At 41.2% G+C, this 12,411-nt stretch overlaps 1 protein-coding gene across 8 annotated transcripts in view; it reads left to right on the forward strand.

Annotated features, from left to right (window-relative positions):
- acaca (acetyl-CoA carboxylase alpha) overlaps positions 1 to 12,411 on the forward strand; it is a 37,879-nt gene that overhangs the window by 2,072 nt on the left and 23,396 nt on the right. For all 8 annotated transcript variants that reach the window (XM_016668313.1, XM_007545918.2, XM_016668311.1 and 5 more), the window contains exons 2-27: positions 653 to 911; positions 2,056 to 2,188; positions 3,207 to 3,345; positions 3,704 to 3,813; positions 3,919 to 4,000; positions 4,095 to 4,193; positions 4,456 to 4,562; positions 4,657 to 4,767; positions 4,855 to 5,064; positions 5,154 to 5,324; positions 6,258 to 6,419; positions 6,550 to 6,713; positions 7,024 to 7,174; positions 7,338 to 7,441; positions 7,526 to 7,753; positions 7,874 to 8,024; positions 8,105 to 8,239; positions 8,859 to 9,005; positions 9,094 to 9,282; positions 9,420 to 9,520; positions 9,619 to 9,707; positions 9,836 to 9,960; positions 10,745 to 10,858; positions 11,220 to 11,333; positions 11,418 to 11,507; positions 11,614 to 11,732. In XM_016668313.1, coding sequence (XP_016523799.1) covers positions 682 to 911; positions 2,056 to 2,188; positions 3,207 to 3,345; positions 3,704 to 3,813; positions 3,919 to 4,000; positions 4,095 to 4,193; positions 4,456 to 4,562; positions 4,657 to 4,767; positions 4,855 to 5,064; positions 5,154 to 5,324; positions 6,258 to 6,419; positions 6,550 to 6,713; positions 7,024 to 7,174; positions 7,338 to 7,441; positions 7,526 to 7,753; positions 7,874 to 8,024; positions 8,105 to 8,239; positions 8,859 to 9,005; positions 9,094 to 9,282; positions 9,420 to 9,520; positions 9,619 to 9,707; positions 9,836 to 9,960; positions 10,745 to 10,858; positions 11,220 to 11,333; positions 11,418 to 11,507; positions 11,614 to 11,732 — 3,575 coding nt within the window. In that variant the 5' untranslated portion in view covers positions 653 to 681. The remainder of the gene's footprint in view (positions 1 to 652; positions 912 to 2,055; positions 2,189 to 3,206; positions 3,346 to 3,703; positions 3,814 to 3,918; positions 4,001 to 4,094; positions 4,194 to 4,455; positions 4,563 to 4,656; positions 4,768 to 4,854; positions 5,065 to 5,153; positions 5,325 to 6,257; positions 6,420 to 6,549; positions 6,714 to 7,023; positions 7,175 to 7,337; positions 7,442 to 7,525; positions 7,754 to 7,873; positions 8,025 to 8,104; positions 8,240 to 8,858; positions 9,006 to 9,093; positions 9,283 to 9,419; positions 9,521 to 9,618; positions 9,708 to 9,835; positions 9,961 to 10,744; positions 10,859 to 11,219; positions 11,334 to 11,417; positions 11,508 to 11,613; positions 11,733 to 12,411) is intronic.

Below are 12,411 nucleotides of genomic sequence, written 5' to 3' on the forward strand. Positions count from 1 at the left end.
GGTTAAACTTGGTAATTTATAAACCTAAAAGGTTACTGAGGCGTTTAGCATTACATTTACTTGCATTAAGCGTCGTTAAGATATCCACATGTTTAGTTTGCTATTATGTTGGTATGTGTGTGTGTGTGTGTGTGTGTGTGTGTGGTTGGTTATACTATCACGTGAGGAAAAGCGTATTTAATGGTAATTTGTATGTATTTGTGACGTAGAACCCAACTCATAAATTAAGGGCTTGTTTTATTTTTTTATGTATTTATGTAAAACTGTTTTGAATATGTACCACTGTAGATTTTTTTAAGGTTCATTTCACACTTTTGTACGTTTTAAAAGCCAATTCTTAATTGGCAAGGTTTTAGTTGATTTAGTTTGAATTGGTCTCCTAACTACTGTTGAATGCATTGCAATCATTTTATACATACATTGTATGCAAGTGTGGCGTGTTTAATAAAATGTATCATTCTAGGTACTGTTTAGAATCTGGGTCACTTTCTGTTACCCAAGTGTTGCAATATCAGTAAAAGTTACGTTCATGCAATCCGCTTTTGCAATTTAACAAACAGCACCATGCTCCGGCTTGATGTGATGCGATATGTTATGAACTCTGACCCTCCTTTATAACTCATTCTGCCTCTGCGCTGCTTCCCATCTTCAGTATTTGCAGCCTGCTCGCGTTGGCCGGCCATGGCAGAGCAGGACGGTGCCGCCAAGAAGAACCCGGCCGTCGGGGCCTTGCAGTCTCACTTCCTGGTGGGCTCCATATCGGAGGAGAACTCCGAGGATGAAATCCACGGGAGGGTAGACGGGTCGCTGGAGGACAAGGAGATCAGATCACTGTCACCGTCTTCCTGTAGCTCCGACAGCACAAATGAGATGAGTTTCGATTCCGTTGACGGCATCATGCACAATTTAAGGTTAGCATCAAAATCTGAATTTATGTTTGACTTTTTCTTAGGTTTGTCTTCATTCATAACTCTTTCTCCCCTTGGAATGAATGTGTGTGGTCCAGTGTGAGTTAGAGCATAGCTGTACTTTTCCATTCGTGCATAAGGCCTTTTTACAGTAAATGTGAAAAAATGCGGTCTCCATATTTGCACATGGGTTTCTGTGTGTACACTGTCTGTGTGTATTCATGGTTTTTCAGGAGACGGCACAAAGATTTCTGAGTGTGGGTTTGGAAAACATGTAAAGTACTCACACACAGAAATCTTTTAAGCAGGAGTCAGAAGGAGATGCTCAGCACCGATGGACATTTGCTGAAAAAAAAGACAAAAGCTTTTTTTGACTTTGTGCAAGTCCAAATACCATAATAATCACAGTAGAGTGCCAAAAACTTAAATAAAAAATTTCTGAATATATCTTTTTTTTTGTTGAGATCATTTTTTTTCTCACAGTTTTTCACTCAAGACTTATTTCTAAATAGTATTCAAACTCACAGCCAGCAGGATGAAAACTCTAGAAATAGTTGTAGAAATGCAACTGGAAACACTGGATGGGGATCCCTCGAACTGTCAAACTAGCTGAAACCCATTCACCCCATGCCGTTACCGCTGCAGTGATGCAACCAGTCAGGATCAGGCCACAGAAAGGCAACCAGCCGTACAAGCTCAGTCCTGCCACACCCGCTAGCTGATAGCAATTCTCCACGCATCTGTCATAGCTCTTAGCCTGACTGATTATTAAAACTCACAAATCTCGCTGAGCCCATGCTGTCACATCTGTGTTTTAATGCCGGTAAAAGAATACCAGTTATTGTTTTGCATGTCATGCTTTCCCTGACGCATTGGTGTTCCCTTCCTGCCAGTGCTTTTCAGGTTTTTAGCGCAGACGTTTCTAGGCGCTTGTGTAACTCACCTAGAAGCAATTACGTGTGAGATACAGTAGTCAAGCAATTTGCAAACGCAGATAAGTTTCTTATCAAAATGAGGTGATCTGAGTGCTCCCTTACCTGCTGGGCTTTAAGCAGATTTCTTTTGTACCCAAAAGGCGCACACTGAGGATTTGCCTGTATTAGTTTATGATTTTGTGTATTTCTTGCGTTTTTGTTTTTTTAAACAGACCAAGCATGTCAGGGCTCCACTTGGTGAAACAAGGCAGAGATCGCAGGCGGATTGATCTTCAGCGGGACTTCACTGTCGCTTCACCTGCTGAATTTGTCACCCGCTTTGGTGGTACCAAGGTCATTGAGAAGGTAATTCATGTTATTTGGTGCTCTTGTTAAAAAAATAAAAAATTGAGACCTAGTTATTCAGTGTCTTCATGCCTCTTGGAACAATTGAACTTTTACATATGTTATACAAATCTCAGTGTATTATACTATGTTTTGATTGTTTTTTGATATACCAATGCTAAGAAACCCCAAGTTTTGAAATGGAAGAAAATGTGACACTTGGTTTCCAGTTTGTCATGTATAAGTAAGAAAAATAAAGCATATAATGCATGTGCAGGGATAAAATTTAGGTTCTTATTTTGACAGGGAGCTTCATTCAGAAGCCCTCCTTGTTTTGTCATTATCCCCCTAAAAATTCTTTGTCTCAGCCGTGAAACATTTAAATTCACCAGTCAATAATTTGCATCTCTTCAATACCATGTGTTTAGATTTTTTTCAATCTCTCTACAATCTGATTTATTTATTTTTTTTAAGATCCTAGTACAGTTAATGGTATGTTGGGGTGTTGGAGACATTGTCAATCAGAAAAAAAAAAATGGCTGTGGACAAGTAAATATCGCCCAATACATGTCCGACTTTTAAAAACATCCCTACAACATAATGCTGCCACCACAACATGTAGGGATGGTCTGTTCACAGAGATGTGCAGTGTTTGCTTAACACCGCAGTTTGTGTATTTTTCTTCTGTATATTTGCTGTGTCACCTACTAGGTTTGTAACCAACTGCATGCTGGTCTTTATGTAGCATTCTTTCCTTATCTAACAAATTCTCAGAACTGACCTGTGATACTCTTATAAAAAAACAAACAAAAAAAACAACCTATTGCTTCTTTTCCTCACAGTTACTTTAGGCATACCTGCCAGATATCCAAACAAAAATCTTCTAAAGTTTTTGCTCGTAATGTGAAAAAGTTCAGTCACTATGACAACTTTTTAAAGAATCTACTTAAACGTACAACATTTTCATTCCATCACTTTCTTTGTTTTCATCTCACAGACAAAATAAACCTTAGTTATCAAAATATTTTTGCTCATTCAGGTGCTGATTGCCAACAACGGCATTGCTGCAGTCAAATGCATGCGCTCCATCCGCCGCTGGGCCTACGAGATGTTCCGCAATGAAAGGGCAATTCGGTTTGTTGTCATGGTGACCCCAGAAGACCTGAAAGCCAATGCAGGTCAGCATCCTCTTAGTTGTGTTTTTTTTTTTTCTTTTTTGCTCACATGGATGGAGCTAGTCAATAGTTGAAGCCCAGTAGTTATAGGTTATAACCTTGAATCATTAAGAAGTTAGTAGACAGATTCCTTAAACACTGAATTTGATGTCTGTCCAACAAAATGATTCAGTAAGAACCAGATTTGCATGTTTACACATGCATGTTATCCAGTTTTAGCAGTAATCTTTGCATCTAGTCTTGATGGTTACCTTTTTGCAATGGAATGAGTGCAGTTAGCGACCAGGAAGTAGCTTGCATTCAACTCGTTTGACTTGTGCTTTTGAGTTATTTCACAAATCAGGTATTTTGTATTTCCCAGAATACATCAAAATGGCTGACCATTACGTGCCTGTACCTGGAGGAACTAACAACAACAACTATGCCAATGTCGAGCTCATTCTTGACATTGCAAAGCGCATACCTGTTCAGGTACAATGAGTGTGCTGATTTTTATTTTTATTTTTTCACACTTAACTAATGATTTTCCTTTTAGCTGTGTCTCTTTTGTCACTGTTGTTCATTTACATGTTGCAGGCTGTGTGGGCAGGATGGGGTCACGCCTCAGAGAACCCAAAACTCCCAGAGCTCCTTCACAAGCATGGCATTGCTTTCATGGGTAAAGGAGATTTGGGTTTCTGATTTTTCCTACATTTTTCCATCCACTTTTGTTTGTTCGGATTTCCTTGACGTGTACGGTTTTTTTTTTTTAGGTCCTCCAAGTCAAGCTATGTGGGCTCTTGGAGACAAGATTGCCTCTTCCATTGTAGCTCAGACTGCCGGAATTCCAACTTTACCCTGGAGTGGAACAGGTAGCTAAATGATTTTATTCCTTTTTATACTGTTAAAAAGATTTTCTTTAGCTCACTCTAAAAGTAGTGAACTGAGTTTTCTTCACTTTGTAAAATCTTCCACACTGAAGGGTGTTGACAGTGTGACCCTGCAACGATTATACATGTTTTTCACTGATTGCAGGAAAAGAACTGCTACTCTTTCAGCTCATTTCCCTGTATCTTACTGGTGTTTTAAGGCTGTTTATGGTTTCACGTTAGCTGTTTGCCTTTATATTTTAAGGGCTGACAGTGGAATGGTCAGAAAACAATCAAAAGAAGAAAATCATCAATGTACCTAACGAGCTGTATGAGTGCGGCTGCATCCAGGATGTAGAAGAGGGTCTCAAAGTAAGCGTGTTTTGAACACCATACCATCGTTTTATCTGTGCAGAGGTAGTGCGTGGTCAAAGGGTTTATTAAAACTCCCGTCTCCTATTTCCAGGCCGCAGAGAAGATTGGCTATCCAATAATGGTGAAAGCCTCAGAGGGCGGTGGAGGAAAAGGTATCCGTAAAGTCAACTGCGCTGATGACTTCCCTAACCTCTTCAGACAGGTAAGCATTCATTTACATGGCTAATTTTAAGCCGACGGGTGTTTTGTTTCACCTAATCAGGATCACACTCTCCCTCCGGCTGTCTAGGTCCAGGCTGAAGTTCCAGGATCGCCTATCTTTGTCATGCAGCTAGCCAAGCACGCCCGTCACTTAGAGGTGCAGATTTTGGCGGATCAGTATGGGAATGCCATTTCCTTATTCGGCAGAGACTGTTCTGTGCAGCGCCGTCACCAGAAAATCATAGAGGAGGCTCCGGCCACCATAGCCACCTCGGACGTGTTTGAGGATATGGAAAAGGTTTAGTTGAACTTGTGAGATTTTTAAGCATGAATATGATTGGATTTAAGCCTCAATTTATTTGTTTTGCTTATTTATGTTTTCCGCAGTGCGCTGTGCGGCTGGCTAAGATGGTCGGTTACGTCAGCGCAGGAACTGTGGAGTACCTCTACAGCCAGGACGGCAGTTTCTACTTCCTGGAGCTCAACCCCCGTCTGCAGGTGGAGCACCCCTGCACTGAGATGGTGGCTGATGTCAACTTGCCTGCTGCTCAAATGCAGGTCAGTAAGTCTTGCAAAAAAACCCTGCAAGTTTGCATGCTCCCCTGTTATCACAGCTTTGATGCTCCCTTCCCTTCCCACCCCCCCTTTGTTTCCTTGGATACCATCTGAAAAAAAAAAAAAAAAGCAGGCAATTTGCAGAGACAGTGTGGCGGATCCAGGGGTTGTAGCAGCATTCGGTCATGAGGTCTGTTCTGCATAAATAGGTCAGAGGCAGTGAAGCAGAAAGACTGGGAAAGCTTTCTGGTCGAGCTGATTGAGTGTCTTTGTGGGAGGATGAGTGACCACCCTCTCTGTCCCACTGGGAAATGACTGACATTGTCTTGTAAACTGAAAATTTGATCCTCGTATCCATGCTATGGAAAGGCTAATGTGCATCATTCAGGTCACTGTACCTTGAAAAGTATTCATATCTCTTCAAGCATTTCACTTTTTGTCATATGACACCAAACTTGTAGTTTATTTTGATTCGGTGTGATGTGCAACACAAGGAAAGGCATGATTGTGAATCACCTTGATTTCCCCAATGTGGGACATTAAAAGGTATCTCTATTTCATTCTATTCTATTTTAAACCTCTGCCTCTGTCTCTAGAGTTTTGCAGCTCCTAACTTGCTCTCTTCCATGATTTCCTTTTATTTAGCACCGTCCATGTTCTTATTACCTCTGACCAGCCTGTTGAAGATGTTCATGATGATGCCATGTTTCAATTATGTGACTTTGTATTAGTTTACACTGGATTCGATTCAAACATTTTGAAAATCATGACTTCTTTCCCCTCACCCCCCACTTTACAATTATGCAATAATTTGTCAATTTCAAAATTCAGACGAAGTTTGTGTTTGTAACATGACAAAATGTAAAAAGTTCACTTATTGAACCTGTCATAGTCTTCCAAGCTAATTATTTGGCATGAACATGAACTTTTGTTCAGATTGCGATGGGGATTCCTCTTCATCGGATCAAAGACATCCGGATGCTCTATGGAGTCCAGCCTTGGGGAGACACTCCTATTGACTTTGAGTCTCTGTCAAACACACCGTGCCCACGGGGACATGTCATCGCGGCGCGCATCACCAGCGAAAACCCCGATGAGGTACGACGCTGATTCTCTTCTCACAACCAAATACCTGCAGTTTCTCCTCTTTAGTTGTTTTCAGTTTGTGAACATTTTGCCTTTTAAAGGTAAATTATAGTGTGTCTTTTATGTCTCTGTGCAATTGCAGGGTTTCAAACCAAGCTCCGGGACGGTGCAGGAGCTGAACTTCCGGAGCAACAAGAATGTGTGGGGTTACTTCAGCGTCGCAGCAGCAGGAGGCCTGCACGAGTTTGCCGACTCCCAGTTTGGACACTGCTTCTCTTGGGGAGAGAATCGTGAAGAAGCTATCTCGTGAGTTAACATTAAAACACCACCACTGCTAAAAAGACACCCCCCACTTGGATTTAGCTAAGCAAATTAGTAAGAGGCTCCCTTTGGATTAATAAAAATAAAGAACATTACGACATGTGGAGCTGTAATTGCACATGGTTTAGTCTCCACACAGTTGAAAAATTAACCTTATTTTTATTTGCAATAAATAAAAATATTTATTGCAAATAACCCACCACACATTTAAGTGTGGTGGGTTTTGGTTAATTGCAAGGAAAGAACGTCTGTATAATCATTCCTAATCTGATTTGGATTTTGATTTTTTTCTCAGCAACATGGTGGTTGCTCTCAAGGAGCTGTCCATCAGAGGAGACTTTAGAACAACAGTCGAATACCTCATTAAGCTGCTGGAGACCGAGAGCTTTCAGCATAACAGCATCGATACAGGCTGGCTGGACCGACTCATTTCAGAGAAGATGCAGGTATGAAGCCGTCGCCACCTACTGGTCGTGCAGAAAATAAATCAAGTCGCAGGGCTGAAACATAAACCCACGTCAGTGTCGTAGATATTGGTCAAACTGAGTTCCTTAGCATTCACTGATTAAGATTTTCATGACTGAGCAGTACAGAACTTGTTGCATGCAGGCCGAGCGTCCTGATACCATGCTTGGCATTGTGAGCGGGGCTCTTCATGTGGCAGACGTCAATCTGAGGAACAGCGTCTCCAACTTTTTGCATTCTCTTGAAAGGTAAATAGATACAGCCGGAATGAACTTTTAAGAAATGAAACATTCTCGTTGGGGAAACGACGAGCCTTTGTCCTCTTTCATCAGGGGCCAAGTGCTGCCAGCGCACACACTACAGAACACCGTGGACGTGGAGCTGATCTACGAAGGCACAAAGTACGTCCTGAAAGTGACACGGCAGTCTCCCAACTCGTACGTTGTGATCATGAACAGCTCTTTAGCGGAGGTGGACGTTCATCGTCTCAGTGATGGAGGTCTTTTGCTGTCTTATGATGGAAGCAGCTACACTACATACATGAAGGAAGAGGTGGATAGGTAAGACTGTACATAATTATTATTTTTACGACATTAAGTAGTCACTTGTTCATTTTTAAAGAAAATACAGCATGTTATAGATTTAAAACATGATAAAGTAAAGGGTCTCTTCTTACTTAGGTATCGGATTACGATCGGGAACAAGACTTGTGTTTTTGAAAAGGAAAATGATCCGTCGCTGCTGCGATCCCCCTCAGCAGGAAAACTCATTCAGTACTCGATAGAGGATGGTGGACATGTGTTTGCTGGACAGTGCTTTGCAGAAATAGAGGTAAAGTGTCCATCCAAAGCATGAGGAAACCAAGAAAGACTGAAGCTACTTCAAGCTGTAAATGTTTCTGTGAATTTCAGGTGATGAAGATGGTAATGACCCTCACTGCTGCAGAATCTGGTTGTATTCATTATGTGAAGAGGACCGGAGCAGCGTTGGAACCTGGCTGTGTCATCGCCAAACTGCAACTGGATGACCCCACCAGAGTGCAACAGGTTGGACTGATGCAATATACCCAAGCATGCATTTTAGAATTCCAAAGCTTGCAATACCTGTCTGTTTAGTTTGGATTAATGTGTGTTTTTTTTTTGTTGTTTTTTTTAAACCAAAGTCAACAATTTTGTTTAGAATGTATTAACTGTCCAGATTAAAGAGTGTAGATTTATACTCTGCTGCAAATTGAAGACATTCTACAGTGGTTGTTGAGGTGTTGACACATCATTCCGGAGTCAGAACATCAGTGAGACAGTAAATCAATGCTGCCAACAAAGATGACAGCTCCATTATCTGATAAAAAAAAAGAGACGTCTCCCTGTGTCAGTGTGTCAGGACCCAAATATGCTGCTGTGTCTTTAGAAAACTTAAAGACAGACCTGACTTTGGCCAGGTTTTCATCATGGTTAGCAAACAACTAACAGGACAGTATAACAATTACAAACCCTCCAGCATGCTTAAATGTGTGCATGAGGTCCTTTTCCACTCTGACTAATTATTGTTCAAACGGCAGAACACGTGCATCCTTAAAGAGTCTTAAATTCATGCATCCAAAAATATCTTTTAGACTGCGTGTGGTCATGACAACAGGGTGCGTTTTGATACGTTTCTTACCTGCAGGCGGAGCTCTACACAGGGACGCTTCCTTCAACCCAGGCCGTGGCTCTGAGAGGGGAGAAGCTTCACAGGGTCTTCCACAACACTCTGGATCATCTCGCTCACATCATGAACGGGTACTGCCTTCCTGAGCCGTTCTTCAGCGCTAAAGTAAGAATTTGCGGAAATGCAAGTGAACGCTCAGATTAATTGTCGCAACTGTAGATTCGAACCAAAATGTGCTTTGTGTGTCTCCCAGCTGAAAGAGTGGGTGGAAAGGCTCATGAAAACCATGCGTGACCCCTCCTTGCCCCTTCTTGAGCTTCAAGACATCATGACCAGTGTTTCAGGCCGGATCCCTCCTGCTGTGGAGAAGTCTATCAAGAAGGAGATGGCTCAGTATGCCAGCAATATAACGTCTGTGCTGTGCCAGTTTCCCAGCCAGCAGGTACACATTTATCACACCAGCTTAACTATGTACACATTGCTGCAATTCCTGCTTTGAAATTAATCCTAATCTATAGGAAAACAAGTCTTTAGTTTTTGAGTCTCTGCTGCAGTAAATACTCACTCCATCGTTTCCAGATTGCAAACATCCTGGACAGCCACGCTGCTACTCTCAACAAGAAGTCAGAGAGAGAAGTGTTCTTCATGAACACTCAAAGCATCGTCCAGCTGGTGCAGAAGTAAGCCATGTATCCGACAGCTTAATATGTTACATACTCTTGAATTTGTTTTTTGTTTTTTTTACGCAAGGCTGTACTTGTTTGTTCGTCTCCATCAGGTATCGCAGTGGCATCCGAGGCCACATGAAGGCAGTGGTGATGGACTTGCTCAGACAGTACCTGAAAGTAGAGATCCAGTTCCAGAACGGTGAGATGACACACAACTGAGTCAATTTGAATTTTCTTCCATGTCCTCTGAAGAGTTGCAGTGGCTTTCTCTTATCATTTGATGGAGTACTTTTATCTCATTTGCCCCGTGTGACGGTTTCTTTGCAGGACACTACGACAAGTGCGTGTTTACACTTCGCGAGGAAAACAAAGTTGACATGGTCAATGTCGTCAACTACATTTTCTCCCACGCACAAGTAACCAAGAAGAACCTGCTGGTGACTATGCTGATTGTAAGTGTCCAGCCTTTCTGTGAATAGATTTGTGTGTTGTCATATTGATCTTCCCTGATGTCATGGTCATATTCCAAGATGACAACGCCAGGATTCATTGGGTTCAGGGAGCACGAGACTTCATTTCCATGCAAATGCCAAAAATATGTTTTATGTATGTATGCAGGCTAGTTAGCGTGGCTAGCAATGACGGCATATAATCAGCTTCCCTGTTACCGTATGTTGCTTTTCCAAAATTAGCACAGCTGCAGCAAGTACAGAAGTGTGATAAAAGTGCCAAGACCCTACTCCTGACTCTGATTGGATGTTTCTGACCAGGAGCGGCAAATTTCTGCAAATGGCAATAGGACCACAAGAAGCAGGCGGAGGAGCTTGATTCTTTTTTTTTTTCTTTTGTTTTGTTCCCTATAGCTTACCTGTCTCCTTCACGACTAGTGACAGTTTTAAGAAATAAATTTTAAAAATTACATATTGCAGTTTTAAAGATCTTTGATCAGACTCTCCCATCACTAAAACAAGATCTTGGTGAAAAATGAATGCAACACTGGATGCAAATAAATAAATGCTGTAAATAAATATCTGCCGTATTTTTTATTATTTTTTTTGTATGTCGAGGGCCAAAAACATGGAATATAATCTATTTATTTTATTTCCTTATGTGTATTTTCAGAAAAATTAAGTAGCATAAAAATGTTTATTTACCATTTCATAATGCATTCACATGAAATTTGGTTGGCTAGAGATGTACATTTTATTAATTTATGTTTTAACGCTGTGTGTTTAGGATCAGCTATGTGGTCGTGATCCCACTCTGACAGATGAGCTGATGACCATTTTGACTGAGCTCACTCAACTCAGCAAGACAACAAACGCCAAGGTGGCTCTGCGCGCTCGGCAGGTCAGATGTTGCCCTCAGCTCCCCTTTTTCTACAGCAACAGCACGCAAAATTCTGAAAGCAGCAAACAGGAATTTGAATGTGTGAGAGCAAAAAGCAGGACTTTTCAATTGCCTTACGTCGCCACTAGGTGTCACTAAAGGCCTACTACAGCAGCAGAGACAACACAGTGACAGGAGTTTTTAATGAGTATGAATTTAGACATAGATGGATAATTACATGCTTCACACTCTATAGCCGCAGACAAATTCCCAGGGTAAAACTGCATGAAGGTATATGCTGTTGCAAGATGTCATAAGATAAGTAAAGAAGTATTGTGGTGTGTCACATGCCTGAAGGACCCCATTAATCTTCCTCACCCAGGTTCTGATAGCGTCCCACCTTCCCTCCTATGAGCTACGACACAACCAGGTGGAGTCCATCTTCCTGTCTGCCATTGATATGTATGGGCACCAGTTCTGCATTGAGAACCTGCAGGTAGGTAGCAAACAAGATGGTTGTCCTTTCCATTGTTGCGCCAACAAAACGGGTTAACACACAACATTTTTCCTTCTTTCGTAGAAACTCATCCTTTCGGAAACGTCCATCTTTGATGTTCTGCCCAACTTCTTCTACCACAGTAATCAGGTGGTCAGGATGGCTGCCCTCGAGGTGAGACGAACAATGAGCTCAGTCCGACAGCACGTTTCCCTGTAGCGGTAACGCAACAAACTTACAGGCGCTTCACATACTGTGGCTTCGTCTTGGTTGAACTCAGGTGTACGTCCGGAGAGCGTACATCGCCTATGAACTCAACAGCGTTCAGCATCGACAGCTGAAGGACAACACATGTGTGGTAGAGTTCCAGTTCATGCTTCCCACCTCACATCCTAACAGGTAACACATGCCAGTGTGATCTCCAAAAGTTGTGGATTATTTTTCTACTTCCTTGCTCTTACTTAGTAGCACTACGATGTATTTGATTATAAATATACAGTACAGTTTCTTTCAAAATACTTATGTTCTTTGATTTTTTATTTATTTTTTATTTTTTTTGGTGGGCTTTTATATAACAAAGTAGCACCGATAAAGTCCCCCTGAACCTTACAATCGTTTTTTGCTTCAGTTATAGCTACAGGCTAGGTAGATTTGCTCTTTTAGATACTGATATCTTTTGCATAATTTGGGTAAATTATGTAAAAGTGGACATTATTATGTGACCTTTTTAAGCAGTTAGCTTTACTGGATTTCATCTAGGGTGAATAGGTGTGAATTTGATCAGATTTTTATTTGTATAAAAATATGAAGCAATTGTAAATTTTCCTTTCGCTTCATATTTATAGACTATTTTGTGTAGGATTTTATCACATAAAATCCTGACAAAATATATTGGAGTTTGTGGTTTTGAATATGATAAAATCGAAAAAGGTCAAGAGGTTGAAATATTTGTGAAGAACACTGTATATTTGGTAATTTAAATAATCTCTTATAATTAATGGTTTCTTAGTGATTTGTGAACATTTCATCCATGTGCCATCCATTGTGTCCTTTATCCTCATCCTTTCTCACAAAGTGG

The sequence above is a fragment of the Poecilia formosa genome, unplaced genomic scaffold (assembly GCF_000485575.1).
Source record: "Poecilia formosa unplaced genomic scaffold, Poecilia_formosa-5.1.2 Scaffold14, whole genome shotgun sequence".
NCBI lineage: Eukaryota > Metazoa > Chordata > Actinopteri > Cyprinodontiformes > Poeciliidae > Poecilia > Poecilia formosa.